Source organism: Phyllobates terribilis, unplaced genomic scaffold, assembly GCF_046119375.1.
Source record: "Phyllobates terribilis strain yellow unplaced genomic scaffold, ASM4611937v1 Scaffold_1__5_contigs__length_1240528914, whole genome shotgun sequence".
Lineage (NCBI taxonomy): Eukaryota > Metazoa > Chordata > Amphibia > Anura > Dendrobatidae > Phyllobates > Phyllobates terribilis.
This window is the reverse complement of record NW_027362761.1, coordinates 354,518,792-354,539,470: the sequence shown is the minus strand read 5'-3', so window position 1 is coordinate 354,539,470 and position 20,679 is coordinate 354,518,792. Positions and strand designations below refer to the sequence as shown.

The following is a 20,679-nucleotide window of genomic DNA, read 5'->3' as shown; positions in this document are numbered from 1 at the left end:
CTTGTTTTCTTTACAGTGTTCAATATGCTTTAATTTATATTTTAATAGATTTGACTTTTGCTGATGCAGTGATACTAAATATGCCTTTTTAATACATATATATTTTAACTACTTTTAGTCACTCTATGGAGCTTGTACTATATAATGCATTTTTCTACATTATTATGGTATATAGTGAAAATAACTATCGCTTTTGAAGCATTAAAATGGTTGTGGTGACCGCATCCTTCTGTAGCCTGCAGCCTACCATTGTAAACCATCAGCACATCATTGAGCCATGAGGTTGGAAGTGAAAGGGTAATGGCGCCACTTCAAGCCATATAAATGGTTAGCGCAGGTAACGGCTGTCTGACGTTTTTCTATTTGTACTGTGTCTGAAAACATAACCACCCATAGTTATTTTACATAGCTACATGATGGAATTGATCTCTTACGGAAAGAATTTAATATCACAGCAATCTCTTATTTACAACATGCCTTGTATTGTGGGGCTAACTTTAATCTCCTGTTATAAATACAGTTTGATGAGTTCATCACTTATAGCTGATGGAGTCAGGACTCCCAGATCTGTAAATAGCAATGTGATTAGGGAGGGTGATGTGTAGTCAATCCAGGGGTGCTCTTTCTTAAGGTCTTTCTTCTGCTGCTGCGTGTCTGCTTTGTACTGAAAGAAACAAAACCAGGACTATAACAAGCTGTACATCCAAGCTGGAACTGCAATCCCCTTGTCTTTTAAAAGTAAATGCTGACAGATTCCCAAATCTTCAGCCATAAGTGATTAGTGTGCTTTCTCTGGACAGCACCAAAACAAATAATCGAAGAATTGCTGAACCAGTTATTAGCAATGTTACCACGACCAGACCACATTATAAACATTGTGTAATAAAAGGCCATGACCCTAACTAGCAATGTATGGATAAAGCATCATTGCAGACTATATTGTTTTGACACAACATACACTATATGGACACATCTCGTAATCACTTAATTAGGGTTCTTCATTGAGTCCTATTGATACAGATGTATAAAATCCAGCCCCTTGCTTAATACAGGTGCATCTGACTAAATTAGAATATCATTCAGTTCTTTAATACAAAAAGTGAAACTAATATTATATAGAGTCATTACAAAGTGACTTATTTCAAGTGTTTATTTCTGTTAATGTTGATGATTACGGATTACAGCCAATGAAAACACAAAAGTCATTATCTCAGTAAATTAGAATACTTTATAACAACAGCTTGAAAAATGTTTATAAAATCCGAAGTCCTTTTGCATCAATTACTGCATCAATGTGGCGTGGCATGGAGGCGATCAGCCTGTGGCACAGCTGAAGTGTTATGGAAACCCAGGTTGCTTTGATAGCAGCCTTCAGCTCGTCTGCATTGTTGGGTCTGGTGTCTCTCATCTTCCTCTTGACAATACGCCATAGATTCTCTATGGGATTAAGGTCAGGCGAGTTTGCTGGCCAATCAAGCACAGTGATACTGTTGTTTTTAAACCAGGTATTGGTACTTTTGGCAGTGTGGACAGGTGCCAAGTCCTGCTGGAGAATGAAATTTCCATCTCCAAAAAGCTTGTCTGCAGAGGGAAGCATGAAGTGCTCTAACATTTCCTGGTAGGCAAATGACTTTGATCTTGATAAAACACAGTGGACCTACACCAGCAGATGACATGGCTCCCCAAACCATCATTGATTGTGGAAACTTCAAATTAGACCTCAAGCAGCTTGGATTGTGGCCTCTCCACTCTTCCTCCAGACTCTGGGACCTTGATTTCTAAATGAAAATTGGAACTCTGGGACCTTGTGAAGTGTGTCACTGACTACCTTCTGGACATCTGTTAAGTCAGCAGTCTCTCCCATGATTGTGGAGCCTACTGAAACAGACTAAAAGACCTTTTTAAATGTTTAGGAAGCCTTTGCAGGTGTTTTTTAATTATTTTAATTTGCGGAGATAATGACTTTTGTGTTTTCATTGGCTGTAAGCCATAATCATCAACATTAACAGAAATAAACACTTGAAATAGATCACTCTGCTTGTAATGACTATGTAATATCTGAGTTTCACTTTTTGTATTGAAGAACTGAAATAGAATATCAAAGTTAATTTAATTTTGTGAGAAGCACCTGTATATGTGAAGTAATGGGTTACAAATAAGATATTCCAAAAATGGGCCCAGGCGTCCATAATATGTGGAAAAGAGCTGCTGGATATAATCTACACCTAAGTACCCTTGCATCCATCCCCCCTTTTTCCCTTCTTTTAAGGTATTGGGGTATTTATGGACCAGCTGTAGATATGATACACTGTGATTCACTGTTGCTAGATAATACAGAGTCCAATTGCTCAGCTGTTATTGAGCCCAAACAAACAAAGTTTTTCTTTGCTCCTCACTCGTTGTGATCCCTCAGGCCGTAGACCACTTCTGCCCATGCAATGGCTGCTGCTGGAGGAGCATCTGACCAGACCTGTCCATCAGCCTCCTCAGTGTTTTCAAATGGAGGAAACTGATGGACATCTGGTCACTGCTCCTCCACCAGAAGCCATTGTATGGACAGGAGAGCTGTGAGGAAAGCTGCTCTAACAAGTGCAGGAGGAGAACCTGTCATACCTATATATTAGTAAGTGCTACAAAATCATTTGTCCTACACCATTTTTTCACGTAAACTGGCCAATACCTGTGAATTGTAACAACATATGTCCTTGTACAGAAAAAAAAATCCCTAGAAAGATACAGACAGATCATATGATGGCTGCCTTCTTCATGAGTCTTACTTCTGCTAACTTGACAGTCTTTTAAGCTCCTACAAACCATACATCATTCTTATAGTATTCTCACCTTAAACTTGTCTGGTACATCTCTCTGATTCAGTGGGAAGAGACGAACGAACTTGAAACTTTCTGCCACCACATAGAATGGTTTATTCTGAGCTTTGGCACATACAGCCATTTGATTTGTGCCAATCTGCGGTAAAATCCATAAAAAAAATGTTATACAATGGGGTTTTCAGGTCATCATACACTATATGACTGTTTGAAAAGACTTTAAAACACCACTGCTTGATTAGAAGCAGTGTAATTCATGGACAGATCTGCTGGTCTTAGAGCCCAAACCTTACTTTTTTTTTTTATACAGTAACAATATTTTGGACTTAAAGGTATGAGCCCCAGTATTCACAAAATGAGTTTTCCTAAATGCAGGTGACTCTTGGTTGAAAGAACGACAAGTAGTGACATAATTGGAGAGATTTCCAAGTCCCGAGGGGCTTTGAACTATATATAACAGATGAGAGAAATCCAAATGACAGCCAGCGATACCCATCTCTAAAATATATAACTTGGAAGCTACCTGGCGTTACCCATTTCTTAAAGACTGGATCCTGATGACTGTATCTGGGCCTATCCAGATTCAGATGACTTGTAAAGAGATACATTGTGTTTTATAATACGTACAGTACAGACCAAAAGTTTGGACACACCTTCTCATTTAAAGATTTTTCTGTTTTTTCATGACTATGAAAATTGTACATTCACACTGAAGGCATCAAAACTATGAATTAACACATGTGGAATTATATACTTAACAAAAAAGTGTGAAAAAACTGAAAATATGTCTTATATTCTAGGTTCTTCAAAGTAGCCACCTTTTGCTTTGATGACTGCTTTGCACACTCTTGGCATTCTCTTGATGAGCTTCAAGAGGTAGTCACCAAAATGGTTTTCACTTCACAGCTGTGCCCTGTCAGGTTTAATAAGTGGGATTTCTTCCCTTATAAATGGGGTTGGGACCATCAGTTGTGTTGTGCAGAAGTCAGGTGGATACACAGCTGATAGTCCTACTGAATAGACTGTTAGAATCTGTATTATGGCAAGAAAAAAGCAGCCAAGTAAAGAAAAACATCATTACTTTAAGAAATGAAGGTCAGTCAGTCCGAAAAATTGGGCAAACTTTGAAAGTGTCCCCAAGTGCAGTTGCAAAAACCATCAAGCGCTACAAAGAAACTGGCTCACATGAGGACTGCCCCAGGAAAGGAAGACCAAGAGTCACCTCTGCTTCTGAGGATAAGTTTATCCGAGTCACCAGTCTCAGAAATCGCAGGTTAACAGCACCTCAGATTAGAGACCAGGTCAATGCCACACAGAGTTCTAGCAGCAAACACATCTCTACAACAACTGTTAAGAGGAGACTTTGTGCAGCAGGCCTTCATGGTAAAATAGCTGCTAGGAAACCACTGCTAAGGACAGGCAACAAGCAGAAGAGACTTGTTTGGGCTAAAGAACACAAGGAATGGACATTAGACCAGTGGAAATCTGTGCTTTGGTCTGACGAGTCCAAATTTGAGATCTTTGGTTCCAACCACCGTGTCTTTGTGCGACGCAGAAAAGGTGAACGGATGGACTCTACATGCCTGGTTCCCACCGTGAAGCATGGAGGAGGAAGTGTGATGGTGTGGGGGTGCTTTGCTGGTGACACTGTTGGGGATTTATTCAAAATTGAAGGCATACTGAACCAGCATGGCTACCACAGCATCTTGCAACGGCATGCTATTCCTTCCGGTTTGCGTTTAGTTGGACCATCATTTATTTTTCAACAGGACAATGACCCCAAACACACCCCCAGGCTGTGTAAGGGCTATTTGACCAAGAAGGAGAGTGATGGGGGGCTACGCCAGATGACCTGGCCTCCACAGTCACCAGACCTGAACCCAATCGAGCTGGACCGCAGAGTGAAGGCAAAAGGGCCAACAAGTGCTAAGCATCTCTGGGAACTCCTTCAAGATTGTTGGAAGACCATTTCCGGTCACTACCTCTTGAAGCTCATCAAGAGAATGCCAAGAGTGTGCAAAGCAGTCACCAAAGCAAAAGGTGGCTACTTTGAAGAACCTAGAATATAAGACATATTTTCAGTTGTTTCACACTTTTTTGTTAAGTATATAATTCCACATGTGTTAATTCATAGTTTTGATGCCTTCAGTGTGAATGTACTATTTTTATAGTCATGAAAATACAGAAAAATCTTTAAATGAGAAGGTGTGTCCAAACTTTTGGTCTGTACTGTACGTCAACTGCAGCAGAACTTATATTTAAAGAGAGAGCATTTTGTGTTATTCAATAAAGATTCACAAAATAGATTTTGCAAAAGCTGAATTGTTTTATAGACTGGCAGTGAAGTTGCCGGAGGGTCATATTTTTGCCACTAATGTATAATATTTGAGGCAACCAGGCGGTTTCCATCTTAAAAAAAACCCACAAAATTTGAGCTTGGTTTAAGATGGTATACATACAGTACATGCATGTTTCACAATGGCCAAGAATCAGAAAAACCTACAAGAAGCAAAATGGACAAAAACCCTGATGTAAATACACTACTCAAAAAAAATAAAGGGAACACTTAAACAAGAGAATATAACTCCAAGTAAATCAAACTTCTGTGAAATCAAACTGTCCACTTAGGAAGCAACACTGATTGACAATCAATTTCACATGCTGTTGTGCAAATGGAATAGACAATAGATGGAAATTATTGGCAATTATCAAGACACCCTCAATAAAGGAGTGGTTCTGCAGGTGGGGACCACAGACCACATCTCAGTACCAATGCTTTCTGGCTGATGTTTTGGTCACTTTTGGACGTTGGTTGTGCTTTCATACTCATGGTAGCATGAGACTGACTCTACATCCCACAGAAGTTGCTCAGGTACTGCAGCTCATCCAGGATGGCACATCAATGCGAGCTGTGGCAAGAAGGTTTGCTGTGTTTGTCAGCGTAGTGTCCAGAGGCTGGAGGCGCTACCAGGAGACGTGCAGGGGGCCGTAGGAGGGCAACAACCCAGCAGCAGGACCGCTACCTCCGCCTTTGTGCAAGGAGGAACAGGAGGAGCACTGCCAGAGCCCTGCAAAATGACCCTCAGCAGACCACAAATGTGCATGTGTCTGCACAAACGGTTAGAAACCGACTCCATGAGGGTGGTATGAGGGCCTGACATCCACAGATGGGGGGGTTGTGCTCACAGCCCAACACCGTGCAGGATGCTTGGCATTTGCCACGGAACACCAGGATTGGCAAAGTCGCCACTGGCTCCCTGTGCTCTTCACAGATGAAAGCAGGTTCACACTGAGCACATGTGACAGACGTGACAGAGTCTGGAGACGCCGTGGAGAGCGATCTTCAGCGGGACTGGTTTGGCAGTGGGTCAGTAATGGTGTAGGGTGGCATTTCTTTGGAGGGCCACACAGCTCTCCATGTGCTCGCCAGAGGTAGCCTGATTGACATTAGGAAACCGAGATGAGATCCTCAGACCCGCTTATGAGACCATATGCTGGTGCGGTTGGCTCTGGGTTCCTCCTAATGCAGGACAATGCCAGACCTCATGTGGCTGGAGTGTGTCAGCAGTTCCTGCAAGATGAAGGCATTGAAGCTATGGACTGGCCCGCCGTTCCCCAGACTTGAATCCGATTGAGCACATCTGGGACATCATGTCTCGCTCCATCCACCAATGTCACGTTGCACCACAGACTGTTCAGGAGTTGGCGGATGCTTTAGTCCAGGTCTGGGAGGAGATCCCACAGGAGACCATCCGCAACCTCATCAGGAGCATGCCCAGGCGTTGTAGGGAGGTCATACAGGCACTTGGAGGCCACACACAATACTGAGCCTCATTTTAACTTGTTTTAAGGATATTACATCAAAGTTGGATCAGCCTATAGTGTGTTTTTCCACTTTAATTTTGGGGGTAACTCCAAATCCAGGCCTCCATTGGTTAATAAATTTTGATTTCCATTGATGATTTTTGTGTGATTTTGGTGTCAGCACATTCAAATTTGTACTGAACAAAGTATTCAATGAGAACATTTCATTCATTCAGATGTGTTATTTGAGTGTTCCCTTTATTTTTTTGAGCAGTGTAAATAAAAAGCAAGTGCATTTAAATAAAATAGGGGTCTTAGTAACACTGTTTTTGATCAAAAATAGTATAAAAGCTATCCCACCAGCGACAAGGTGAACCCGTTTGGGATAGACCTACACTGTCTAATATTAAAAACCTTACCATGTGTCAAAGTTGACCTCAATGTGAATAAGGATAGACAAAGGCCCAAGCCCCAAACTATGAACACCCAGCCAAGGGAAGCTTTTTAAAGTATTATCCAGCTTTAGGCAGGAAGGCCACACCCAGGTTTGTACAGAATGCAAAAAAATACAAAATAATAAAAAAAAATTATTCACACTGAGGTCAATTTTGACACATGGTAAGGTTTTTAATATGTGACAGTGTAGGTCTATCCCGAACGGGTTCAACTTGTTGCTGGTGGGTTAGCTTTATACTATTTTTGAAAAGACAAAAACATTGTTACCAAGAACCCTATGTTATTTAAATGCACTTGCTTTTTATTTATTTACAGCAGGGTTTTTGTTCATTTTGCTTCTTGTAGGTTTTTCGGTTTCCAACTTAGAAAGATGTCTTTCCCTGACATGTAAAATGTAAAACCTGGAATAGGAACTGGGGGAAGGAAAAGCGGACTCCTACTCCACCCGTCCGAGACTTGAGCTGTTTAATTAGGCTTATTAGTAGAGATGAGCGAACCCAAACACCTAGTGTCCGGTGCTGGACTCTGGACATGGAATTCTCCCGGAAGTCTGTGCCAGTGTTCAGAGTTCTGGTAGGTTTAGACCGGGAGGAGAGAGAATTATGTAACTCAGACAAGGTGGTCCCATAAGCTAAACTGACCCTGAGTTGTCACATAATTACAGTATATACTCCTAAACACACGTATAAAATATGTCCATTACAGACCAGTAGGGGTGAAGGATGTGATGGAGTAATACCTTGTGGTCTCCTTCTACATGGGAGCTGCTTGTCTGTTATTGATAACTAGGTGCTGGCAGATATATATATATATATATATATATGTGTATGTATGTATATGTGTGTATATATAGTGGTACACTGGGAGTCTCCTGCTACCCCTTCTCTAATACCCCCCACCGGCTGTATGGCCAAGCATTCTTTCTTCCCCTTTCCATACCAATATAAGATATGGCAGGAGAGTTACTCTTTAAAATAATTGTAGTTTACCTTATTGATTATTCCTCCGCTCTCCACTACTCCTTCAGCTCCCACAATCACCAGATCTACTTTCTCCATGATATAACTGGCAAAGAGAAACCATTTAAGTTGTGAAACACTGTAGACATTAAAGGGGTTTTCCCACTAACAAAAGGTCATTTTAATCAATGGTTGTGTCTGCCTGTTTAAGGAACATGGTCTGATCATACCACAGCTCCTGGGCAGGGGAGGAAGGAAAAGACAATACAGACATTACAGTATGGGATCACAGCTGATTCTTTTTGTGAGGTAAAACATTTCCCTACCTGTTTATAAACAATATTTTACCTCACAAAAAGAATCCTCTGTGATCCCCTGATGTAATATCTGTATTGTCTTTTGCTTCCTCCCCTGCCCAGGAGATGTGGTATATTCTGCACACGGTCAGACACAGCCATGGATTAAAATTAACTTTTGTTCGTGGGAAAACCCTTGTAATTTTGTGCTTTCAACACATCACTAACTCACCCCACTGCGGCATCCAGGATCACAGTGACTGGAACATGAATTTGTTGCAGAGCTTCAGCCATATTCCTCCTATTGGGCAAGAAATATATGATTGCAACACAGGCCTGTTGTAACCAATATATTCAGAAAATACTACCTTTCCATAACTGGACCAGAATAGGACTTGCACTAATCTTTTTTTTTTTTTTTTTTTTTCCAGTTCAGAAACAAGGATCCATTGAAAAAAAAAAAACTAAAAGTGCAAAAAGTTTCATTGACTAATAATGGCTACATTTTTCACCAGGAGGTTTTCTAACTTTGTGACAGCATAAAAGAAGTGGCCTGAATAATAAAACACAATCCTGTTTAGTACACCATGCCAAGGTTGTGCTGTTTGATTTACCGAGCGCTCACAACCATACTTTACTATTTGGAGTTCAAAAGGCAATAGAAGAGAATTCATCTCGCTCACAGGCCTTAATGGAAACCTGCCATGCAATTCATGCTACCCAAACCACAGAAAGCAAGAATCGGAGCTCAACTGCACGATTAGGGTTATTTTTCTCTGAAATACTCCAGTGTTTAAGAGAAAATAATTAGAATAGCCGGCTTTTCCCAGCACCGCTCCAGGTAACTGACAGGCCTCTCGCTAAGTACACATATGAAAGAAACCTGTCGATCACCTGGAGCAGCCAGTTGGGGGGCAATACCTGAATAGTCTCTTTCTATGGTATTGCTGTATCTCTCAGCGAAGTACAGCAAACGTTCCACTTCGCCTACTCTGAATTGCCTAAATGTGAGAGCAGGAAACCTCTGCAATTTGTATTAGGCATATGGAAGCTATTATTGCTGTAATGGAAATGTCAGCCACCTGTCATTATAATTCTGTAAAGCTTGAGGACCATATTGGCACTTAGGACAGCGGTGTGCTCACCCTGATAAGTCTGGCTGTGACTCCGTAACATAGACACTAAAGCGTTTATTAGCAGCTGCAGCTTCTTCCAAAACCTTCATAACCACCCGGGAGTAAGCATGGGTTAAAATTTTCTGCAAAATGAACAGAAATTAAAGGTTAAATAATAGTCATACAGTAGGATTAATAGCTCCACGAACTGACACTGTAGTAAAATATACCATAACTTATCCAATTGTTCCCTGACTACTACAATCAGTGCATAGTTTGTAAAATAAGGGATTTTCAGCTTTTTAAAAATGATGGTTTATCCCTAAAATAGGCCATTGATATTAGGTCAATGATGATCAGCAGCCCTTCTCAGCTGTTTAAAGCGACTCCTGCGAGCAGTAAAGCCTATTCAAACAGCATATCTGTGGTGCCCACATCCTGGCAGCCATGTGTCGATGCACCATCATCAGCGCCGCTCACATCCCGATGCTGCTGAAGTGCGCTGTGCCAGGGAAACCCTTTAATTCCAACAAGTTGGACTTCAGATATTTTCCACACTCACAGCTCCATCCTTTATAAACGGGCAGCAGAGTTTTGTAATCTTGTCCCTTGATGAGGAGATCCTTTTTAGAAAGAGTTCACCTCGTTCACTCATCCTTTCTTTGCATAAAGCATAATTCTAAAAATTAAACAAAAATATATGTATTATATACTTGTGTACAATCATTGGAGATGATCTGCTTGCAAGCTTAAAGGGAAACTTAATGCAGGCATCATGTTATAGAGCAGGGGGAGCTGAGCAGATATATATAACTCAGCATAACCTGTTTCATCATTTAATCCTTTGCTCTTTCTGGGATTTTGGGTCCAGTGGGGATCCTATTAGTAATTGACAACTTTCTTTGTATAAGTGTGCTTACAATCACTGATAGGACCTCCCACTGGACCCAAAATCCCAGAAAGAGCAGAGGTTTAAATGATGAAACAGGTTACACTGAATCTTTTCTCACAAAACTATATATCAATCTGTTCAGCTCCCCGGGCTCTATAACATGGCGCCTGCAGATTGGACTGCATTTTCATGGTGACAGGTTCAATTTAATAATATACTGCTGTTCTGTCTCATTAGTACATTTAAACTAAACATCTCCATCCTTGAATTACTGATTTGACTACGTACTTTGTAATAGGCATAATAGTTGGCTTTTGTTGCAGTGTATTATCAGTCTTCTTAAATTTAATTTATTAATAAAAATGATCAGATGTTTAAAGGGGTATTCTGGACGCAAAAGAAAAGTCTGCAGTCACACTATGACTGCTGAAGCGTGACAATAAACAGGTACGCTGTTATGATTCCCCTTGTATTCCTTGTGCTAATGGTCACCTGATCACATTTATGCGATTTGCAATCTTGTGGTTACTTGCCAAATAGCTTGATAGAAGCGAATGAGACTAGCTGGCATAAGACTACAAGATTGAAAATCGCATACATTTGGTCATGTAACTACCAACACTCGCTGCGAAAACAGGAGCCTGATGACAGTGTGTACATTGCACGCTGTCACGATTTGACAGTCTGCAGACTTTCCATCCCGAAAAACCCCTTTGATGATAAAGGTTACATTATTCCTTAAAGGGATTAATCAATGTATCTGTATATGTTAAGGGAAATATAAGCACATTTTATAGTACCCGAAAAATTCTGTTTAAAATACCAACATGACCTACAAGGCTGTCTGTAATCTGTGTCCCCCATACATCTCTGAATTAATCTAAAAATACCTCATCACACGATCTCCTTCTTCCCTCTGTCCTTGTGTGAGGAACATATAACAGTCTCCCAGATTTCTCCGAAGCGTTCCCCATCCTCTGGAACTCACTACCTCAGGAGAGCAGATTGTCTCCCTCAACTGAAACTTTCAGATGCAACCTGAAATCCCAGGTCTTCAGAAAAGGCTACAATAACCCCGCTGCTACACTACTACCATCGGAGCTGTTCCTACCCCTTACAGGGCCTTTCCCACTAACAAAGTACATTTTAATGAATAGATATTGGAATAATAATAAGTTCCACCATTAGATGATTTAAAGAAATGTTCCTGTGCTGAGATAATCTTATAAATGTGCCCCTGCAGTGTACTGTGTAATGGCTGTGTCTGACCGTACAGGGACATGGTCTGATCATATCACAGCTCCTGGGCAGGGAAGGGGGAGGGAGTAAAGAAGTATCCTCTTTTTCTTCCTCCCCTGCCCAGGAGCTGTGATATGATCAGACCATGTTCCTGCACGGTCAGACACAGTCATTACACAGTACACAGCAGGGGCACATTTATAAGATTATCTCAGCACAGGAACATTTATTTAAATCATCCAATGGTGGAACTTATTATTATTCCAATATCTATTCATTAAAATGTACTTTGTTCATGGGAAAACCCCTTTTACCTATGGTCTCCTTCCTCAATAGATTACCGTGAAGGCAGGGTCCTCTCCCCTTCTGACACTTAGTTTATGTTTGTTCTTCTTCCTTGTCTATAAACAGTCACATGTACAGTATGCTGGAATTAATGGCATCTTAACATAAATAAAAATAATAATAATAATAATAATAATAATACAAGGCACCTGTAATTCAGAAATGGTGTTTGCGGAAATGTTGTCAATATTAGACTATTATTATTAATCAACCCTTTTATGACCTGGCGATTTTTTTATTTTGCCCTTTTGGTTTTTCCTTTACTTCTTTCCAGAGGCATACCTTTTTTCCGTTAACATAGCTGTATGAGGCCTTTTTTATGCAAGACAAAGTGTAGTTTTAAATGACAAGATTCATTCTACCATGAATTTATTGGAAAAATGGGAAAAAAAATTCCAAGTGGGACAAAATGATGAAAAAAAAAAACAACAAAACTTGATGAAGCTGCTTGAGAGAATGTCAAGGGTGTGTAAAGCTGTCAGAGTAAAAGGAAAGAAGGGAAGTAGTTTAAGGAATCTAAGGTTTAACATATTCTGGATTGTTTCATGTGTGTTTCTTTATAGGATAAATAATGTCTTCACCCTGAATCCTATCCAGATATGATCACAAGGCTCTATCACCCGTCATACGCTTTATATAATCTATGTCCCAGAGAAGAGAACGTCACCAGATTCTGGGCTCACTCCAGTAAAGTGAGAGTAAAATTGGTGTCCCTTTAATACCGAGGAAAATCATCAGATTCATGAATGACATGTACTTGAGAAAATTATAATTTTATCTACTGTCACTTTTACTGTTTTCCTCCTCTTTAAGAGACTAATTCGGTTACCTGACATTTGGTACAAAATTATTTAACATTTATAATTTTTATTTTTTTAAAAAGGTATGTATATATTTTTTAATCTAGTTATCCAACAAGTTTTAGGCAATTAATGGCTGGGTTGAAGAAATGTAGCTGAGCACAAGCCTACACTTGGAGAACACTTACAGAATGCTCCAGCTCAGAGGTGAGTGTAATGAACCTGAGGAAGAGCTCCCCTCCAGAGGAGACAGCAACAGAGGAATCCACTCTTGACATGGTTTCGATTGCATCTTTTAGACTTCCAATCAGACCTTGTATAGTTTCACCTAGAACACAAATCTCACAGTTAGAAACTGCTGACTGATATCAACAAAGTGGAGATATTTAGGCTCAGAAAAAATAGCAAATAATACTTTATTGTTTCAAATGAATGAGGTTGAGCTGCAATACCAAAGATTTCTCATATGCAAAAATGGCGCCCTGTCACAAAAAAAAGCCTTTTCAATCTTGACCCATAAAGTAACTTGACGACCATAGTGATTGCAATGGAACATTCTGTGGGCTTATGAATCCCAATTTACAAGCGTAATATTAGTATTTCAGAACTACAGTACAGACCAAAAGTTTGGACACACCTTCTCATTTAAAGATTTTTTTTCTGTATTTTCATGACTATGAAAATTGTATATTCACACTGAATGAATCAAAACTATGAATTAACACATGTGGAATTATATACTTAACAAAAAAGTGTGAAACTACTGAAAACATGTCTTATTTTCTAGGTTCTTCAAAGTAGCCACCTTTTGCTTTGATGACTGCTTTGCACACTCTTGGTATTCTCTTGATGAGCTTGAAGAGGTAGTCACCGGAAATGGTCTTCCAACAATCTTGAAGGAGTTCCCAGAGATGCTTAGCACTTGTTGGCCCTTTTGCCTTCACTCTGCGGTCCAGCTCACCCCAAACCATCTCGATTGGGTTCAGGTCTGGTGACCGTGGAGGCCAGGTCATCTGGCGTAGCACCCCATCACTCTCCTTCTTGGTCAAATAGCCCTTACACAGCCTGGAGGTGTGTTTGGGGTCATTGTCCTGTATAGTTCTGACTGTACGCTATGCTGTACAATCCATGTAAAAGACTTTTTGCAACCATCAGTCAACAGAAAACATTCAAACCTTGTGCTCATTTGTACAAAAGCTATTCCTCCCAACTCTCCGAAATTAAATATGTAGATGCTTGGCAAGTGTTTTAGATGGGAAAAAAAAAAGTATAAACTACTGTCAATTTCCTCTGGCAGGTTTCTTATCTTCAGCTCTAACAATGGATAGGGCATGCCGAAATTCAACATGCCCGATACTTCTTTCCTTCCAAATTCTATCACCTTTCTGAGAGTCATGTGAAAACACCTTACAAATTTGGGTGTGTACTTCTCCCTGTATGATACTGACCAATCATAAGCAGGCATCAACACAGCAGAAAAAGAACACGCCCCCACCATAACTTAGAGCAGGCTTCTTAGTGTATGAGATGCAATGATACAGCTTTGATCTCCTGGTCTAATAATTAGAAAATGCTGGGAGATTAGAGCACAGATAACTCACTTTTCTGATGAGGCCAATGTGGGGGAAGGTGCAGCACAGCTGCATATAGAAGGGTTAGTCAGAGTAGTGGACCACCGTTTTACCAAAATTTTCATGTTGAACTGGACACATTACAATCCCTTCTTCTATCAGCTCTCTTCTTCTTACAGCACTCTCAGCTCTGCTATACTGCCACTTCTCCCACACTGCCTGTCCGAAGCGGTGTCTGTAATCACACTTACATCTGTTGAGTTACACTTATGTTGGTTTTGCTCATCTCTGAACAAGCAGTGTGGGAGGAAGGGCAGCACAGAAGAGCGGACATTGCTATGAGGAGGAGAACTGATAGAAGGGTTTGTAATGTGGCACAGCTAATGTATCCAGTTAAACATAAAAAGTTTGTAATGTGATACAATTCTGTGTCCAGTTCAAGTTGAAAAATCTGGTGAAAGGTTCCCTTTAACCGCTTCCCGACAGCCCACTGTATATAAACGTCGGCACTGCCTGGGCTCTGTGCAGCGCCGACGTTTATAAACAGTCGGTGGTCCCGCAGTGCTCAGGGGTCCTGCAAGCGCTACGGGTGCGGTGCAGAGCAGTAGCTCTGACAGGGGACATCATTAGGACCTGATTAGATCAGGCCTCAATGATGTTAACCTTTTGCTATCTTCTAGATGCCGCGATCTATATCAATCGCGGCATTTAGGAGATAGTGAGAGGAGAGGGGGTCGTTCACTCACCTTTCCGACGGCCCCTGTGATAGCTTACAGGACCTGGCGTTGTCATGGCAGCCAGAGGTCACATGACCACCTCCGGGTCTGCCATGCACAGTGTCCTGCTAGGCTCAGCCAGCAGCTGAAGTCTAGCAGGAGATACTGACACACTAAAACTGTCAGCTCTCATGCAATGCAATACATGTCTATTGCACTGCATGAGAACAGTGATTAGAAAAATAAAATTTGATGTCCTATACAGGGACTAAGTAAAAATGTTAAAAAAAATGTTTAAAAAAAAATAAAATAATAAAAAAAAAAAAATCACAAAATAATAATAATAAAAAAAAATTATTAAACCAATAAATCCATATGTTTATGCAAAAACAAAAAAAGTACACATATTTGGTATCGCCGCATCTGGGACAACCCGATCTATAAAACTGTCACACTAATTAACCCCTTCTGTGCATAGCGTAAAAAAAAAAAAAAAAATGAGCAAAAAACTGCTTTTTCATCATACCGCCAAACAAAAAGTGGAATAAAATGCGATCAAAAAGCCAAATGGAAATAAAAATGGTACCGCTGAAAACGTCATCTTGTCCCGCAAAAAAAAAAAAGCCGCCATACAGCTCCATCAGCCAAAAGATAAAAAAGTTATAGCTCTCAGAATAAAGCGATGCAAAAAAAAATTATTTTTTCAATAAAATAGTTTTGTGTAAAAGCGCCAAAACATAAAAAAAAACTATATAAGTGTGGTATCGCTGTAAACATACTGACCCGAAAAATAAAGCTGCCTTATCACTTTTACCACACGCAGAACGGCATAAAAAAAACCTCAAAAAACAAATCCTGAATTGCTGTTTTTTGTTCATTTTACCTCCTAAAAAATGGAATAGAAAGCGATCAAAAAATGTCACGTACCATTAAAAACGTCAACTCGTCCCACAAAAAACAAGCCCTCACATCACTCTGTCGGCCGAAATCTGGAAAAATTATAGCTCTCAAAATATGGCGATGCAAAAAAAAAAAAAAAAGCATCTTTTAGTGTGTGACAGCTGTCAATCATAAAAACCAGATATAAATCTGGTATTGCTGTAATCGCACCAACCCGAAGAATAAAGTGGTCTAATCACTTATACCGCATGAGGAATGGCGTAAAAAATAAATGAAACCAATTCTTCACCTGCTACTGATTTGTTTATTATGTCTCCCAAAGATCACAGTAAGGCTCAGCTCACATTTATCCTGCGTTCTGCGCTGAGCGATTACACCGGGGTTTCCGTGTAAATCTCTGAAATACGTGATTCAGACAGAACCCCCGGGAGAAGATTCCCTGTAATGAGGCAGATATAGGCCACTGTGGATGCCGTCTGGCCTGTGATCCCACGGTGTCAGTTTTTTTAGGCGTGCATAAAAGTGCGGTTGGCCAGTTTTGTGCACTTCTGAAAAAAAGGACACCGCTAAACAGAGGCCAGACGGAGTCCAGAGTAACTCTGCTGCTTCATTATAGTGAATGGCTCCCTCGGGGTTTCATCTGAATTACATCACTTGGAGATTTAGATGGAAACCCCGATGTAAGTGCTCAGCCTAGAAAGCCGGATAAATGTTATGTAAAATGTTCCCAATAAAAGCTTCAACTCAGTCTTCAAAAAAGCTAGTCCCCACTCAGGTCCTTTATCTGTAAAAATATAAGGGACTTCCAAGTTACTGGTAGCACAAAGGCTCTGGAAAAGCGAAATGGCTTCTCGCCCCCCAAAAGAAATTCAGAAAATTTTGTGCTCCCAAATCCAAATGCCTCCCTCCCTTCGGAGCCCCACAATGTGTCTAAACTACATTTAGGGTCCACATGTTTGGCATTCCTGTAGCGATGAGAGCTTGCCTAATTTACAGGTGCATGTCTCCAGAAGCACGAGCTGGGCACAACGTACTGGTCACTATAACGTACTGGTCACTTCAACGGCAGTTTGAAATTTTCACTCCGCAACATCCACTGCTGCTTGTTTCTGGAAAAGACCCATGGAGTCAAAATCGTCACTACACCTGTAGGTAAATTCCCAAAGGGGTATAATTTCCAAAATGGGGTCACTTGAGGGGGGATTCTCCTGTTCTAGCACTTACGGGCTGTGTATATGGAGTCCGCAAACTATTCTACAATAATTTGTTCTCCAAGAGTCAAATAGCGCTCCGTCCCTCTCGGGTCTCACCGTATGGCTAAGCGGTACTGTACAGCTACATACGGGATATTGCCACGTTTAGAACAAATTGTGTGACACATTTCGGCACCATTTTTACCCATTGCCCTGGGTGAAAATGTAAAATCTGAGGCTAAAACATTTTTTTTGTGCGAAAAATATAATTATGTTTTCTTCACTGCCCAATGGTATAAATTAAAAATACTCACTACTTCCCTAGATGAATTCCTTGACAGGTGTAGTTTACAAAATGGGGTCACTTGTGGGGGTCTCTACTGTTTCGGCATTTCAGCGACTCTTCAAATGTGACATGGTGTCTGCAACCTATCCCAGCCAACATAGCGCTCCTTTCTCTTCCAAGCCCTGCCGTACACCAAAGCAGTGGTTTTCCCCCACATATGGGGTATCGGCGCACTCAGGAGAAATTGCACAACAAATTTCATAGTGCAATTTCTCCTGTTACCCTTAAGATAATGCAAAATTAGGGGATGAAAAACATTTTTGTGGGAAAAATGTGAAAATGTTATTCTTACGGCTAAAAATTATAAACTTCTGTGAAGCACCTGGGGGTTCAAGGTGCTCACCACCCGGGGGGGTTCAAGGTGCTCACCACCCATCTAGATAAGTTCCCTGAGGGGTCTAGTTTTCAAAATGGTGTCATTTGTGGGGTGTTCCCACTGTTTAGGCACATCAGGGGCTCCCCAAATGCAACATGGTGTCTGCTAATTATTCAAAAAGTCAAATGGCGCTCCTTCCCTTCCGAACCCTGCCATGTGCCCAAACAGTGGTTTTCCCTCACATATGGGGGTATGAGCGTACTCAGGAGAAATTGCACTACAAGTTGTGTTGTCCATTTTTTCCTGTTACCCTTGTGAAAATAAAAAAATTGGGTCTGAAGTAACATTTTTGTGAAAAAAGTTAAATGTTCATTGTTTTCTTCCACATTCCAAAAATTCCCGTGAAGCACCTAAAGGGTTAATAAACTTCTTGAATGTGGTTTTGAGCACCTTGAGGGGTGAAGTTTTTAGAATGGTGTCACTTTTGGGTATTTTTTGTCATAAAGGCCCCTCAAAGTCACTTCAAATAAGATGTGGTCCCTAAAAAAATGTTTTTGTAAATTTTGTTGGAAAAATGAGAAATCGCTGGTTAACTTTTAACCCCTCTAACTTCCTAAGAAAAAAAAAATTTTGGTTCCAAAATTGTGCTGATGTAAAGTAGACATGTGGGAAATGTTATTTTAAAACTATTTTGTGTGACATATCTCTCTGATTTAAGGGCATGAAAATTCTAAGTTTGAAAATTGTGAAATTTTCACCAAATTTCTGATTTTTTCACAAATAACCGCTAGTCATATTGAAGAAATTTTACCCCTATCATGAAGTACAAGAGGTCAAAAAAAAAAATCTCAGAATCAGTGGGATCCATTGAAGCGTTCCAGAGCTATTACTTCAAAGTGACAGTGGTCAGAATTGAAAAAAATTGGCCTGGTCACGAAGGCGAAAACGGGCTCTGGCGCGAAAGGGTTAAAGGGGTGGTTCACTACTCAGACAACCCCTTCTTAAATATAATATTTCTCAGTAAAATAGAGATAGCACATACACGCCTCCCACTCCGGCACTATTCCAGCAATGTGGACTTTGGGTCTCCCAGGGCTCACGTGACATTGTAATGCCATGTCAGAACTGCAGCCCATTAACGGCTACTGATTGTCTTCATGTGGTTTAATAATGTCATGCAAGATCTGGAATACCCAGTGCCAACATCATTGGAACAGCGTCGGTGCGGGAGGTGCGAGCGAGTGTATGCTATTTTTATTTTACACTGGGGAATGTAGTACTTAAGAAGGGGTTGTCTGAATAGTTGACAAACACCTCAAAGGGGGATCCTGGGTCAGAAGCCTTAATAGATCACATCTAGGAGTTAAATGATCACATAAGATCACATCAGTCAAACATGCACTCTATCACTCCATTCAAAATGTATGACACTGATGTCTGGCGATTGGTCCTAGCAGTCGGACCCTTATCGATCCAGCACGTCATCACCTATCCAATAGATACGTAGGATAATTGCTTAGGTCTAGAATCTCTTTCCTATGATGTAGTCGTTATCACCTGGTTCCGGCACACTTACCCTGACCTGAACATGGATCACCCTCGGGATCTACAGTGATCTGTTACTTGTTCCACGACACTGCGGGGCTCAAGGTATTGCAGCCGTATTACCACCATATTTATTACAGCTGTGAAGAGGTTTGAGTAACAGCTGGACCTACCTTTGTCCTTCTTCAGAAACTCCAGTAAAGTTTTAATGGCCGCAACAGCGGTGGCCACATTTGGATCCTCTTTCAGCTGACGCTTAAAACATTCAATCACATCTGCAAAGAGAATAACAATAGCGACATATTAACAATAAAAATACTGATCAGCGCTATGAATTGTACACACAGTGAGGGATAGCGTTTAGGGTATGTTCACACTGCATTTTTTTATGATGGTTACAAACGGGGGTTTTACAAGCAGATGTTCTTTTTCTGGATTTGCTCTGCGTTTTGGAATCCTTAGTGTTTTATTGTCATTCCCTAAAGCTTTCTGTTATTTTCTGTGTGTCTTTATTGGTGTTTACCCAATGTCTTATTAAATTAATTTAGCAATGGATCAAATAGTTGCATTTTTTTTGTTTGGAAAACGCTAAAAAAAAAAAAAAAAAAAAAGCCCGGCATCTATCTTTTAGCCTCATCATAGACTTGTAAGGCATGGCGTGCCTTCCTGTAGGAAAGCTCCAGTTCCATACATGTCGCTTATGGTGACTGCTTGGTGTAAGCCTGAACATTGGAGCAGAAAGGGGTTTCCCATAAATCAATAGGAACATTTCCCGCTAGCGCTTTTATGATCACACCTGCTCCAAAACCCCACAGTGTGAACAGGTAGAAGTGGAGAACAGCTTCTCTTCCATCCACAAGTGTGCCCTTGAGGTCAGGGATCCCCGCCTGGGGGGAGAACACATACATGGCACATACATGTATATAGTGTCAGTGCTGTGGAGGAGATTGGTCATGTGAGGCGGTGCCAGCAGGATGCCCACATCGTCCTGGTCGCCAGAGCTGTGCCATATGCATTGCCTGCCACCATGCACTCCCTGTGTGCACTATACAGAGAGGAGCTGTCACCTATGTAGTTACCGTTCTCGTTCATGGCCGTTATTCTATAGTCCCCGCAGAACAGCGGAAAGCTGCAGAGCTCGGGCTGTAGTAGACTCTACGTCACGCGGCAGTGAGGGGGTTAACAGCAGCCGCATGGCGTCCTGCAGGCCCCGCCTCCGACATTCTACGTCATCAGAGTGGGACGGAAGTGCTCTATTTCCAGTGTGCGGCGGTGGAAGTTTATTATGGCTTCAGGTGAGTGGATGCAGGGATATGACATGAATGCCCGGAGGCGCCATGGTGACTGCAGTGACCCAC

General features: G+C 41.0%; 2 protein-coding genes across 4 annotated transcripts in view; one reads left to right on the top strand and one right to left on the bottom strand.

The window, feature by feature from the left end:
* Positions 1-422: 422 nt before the first annotated feature.
* On the bottom strand, positions 423-20,575 carry EIF2B1 (eukaryotic translation initiation factor 2B subunit alpha). The gene is made up of 9 exons (XM_073676182.1): positions 20,401-20,575; positions 19,495-19,596; positions 12,923-13,062; positions 10,021-10,137; positions 9,489-9,601; positions 8,576-8,644; positions 8,078-8,153; positions 2,842-2,967; positions 423-664 (listed from the first exon to the last, which is right to left on the bottom strand). The coding sequence occupies exons 1-9, from the start codon at positions 20,411-20,413 to the stop codon at positions 509-511; spliced, it is 912 nt and encodes a 303-aa protein (XP_073532283.1). The 5' UTR covers positions 20,414-20,575; the 3' UTR covers positions 423-508.
* Positions 20,546-20,679, top strand: part of GTF2H3 (general transcription factor IIH subunit 3) — a 38,230-nt gene continuing 38,096 nt past the window's right edge. For all 3 annotated transcript variants that reach the window (XM_073676180.1, XM_073676179.1, XM_073676181.1), the window contains exon 1: positions 20,546-20,616. In XM_073676180.1, coding sequence (XP_073532281.1) covers positions 20,607-20,616 — 10 coding nt within the window. In that variant the 5' untranslated portion in view covers positions 20,546-20,606. The remainder of the gene's footprint in view (positions 20,617-20,679) is intronic.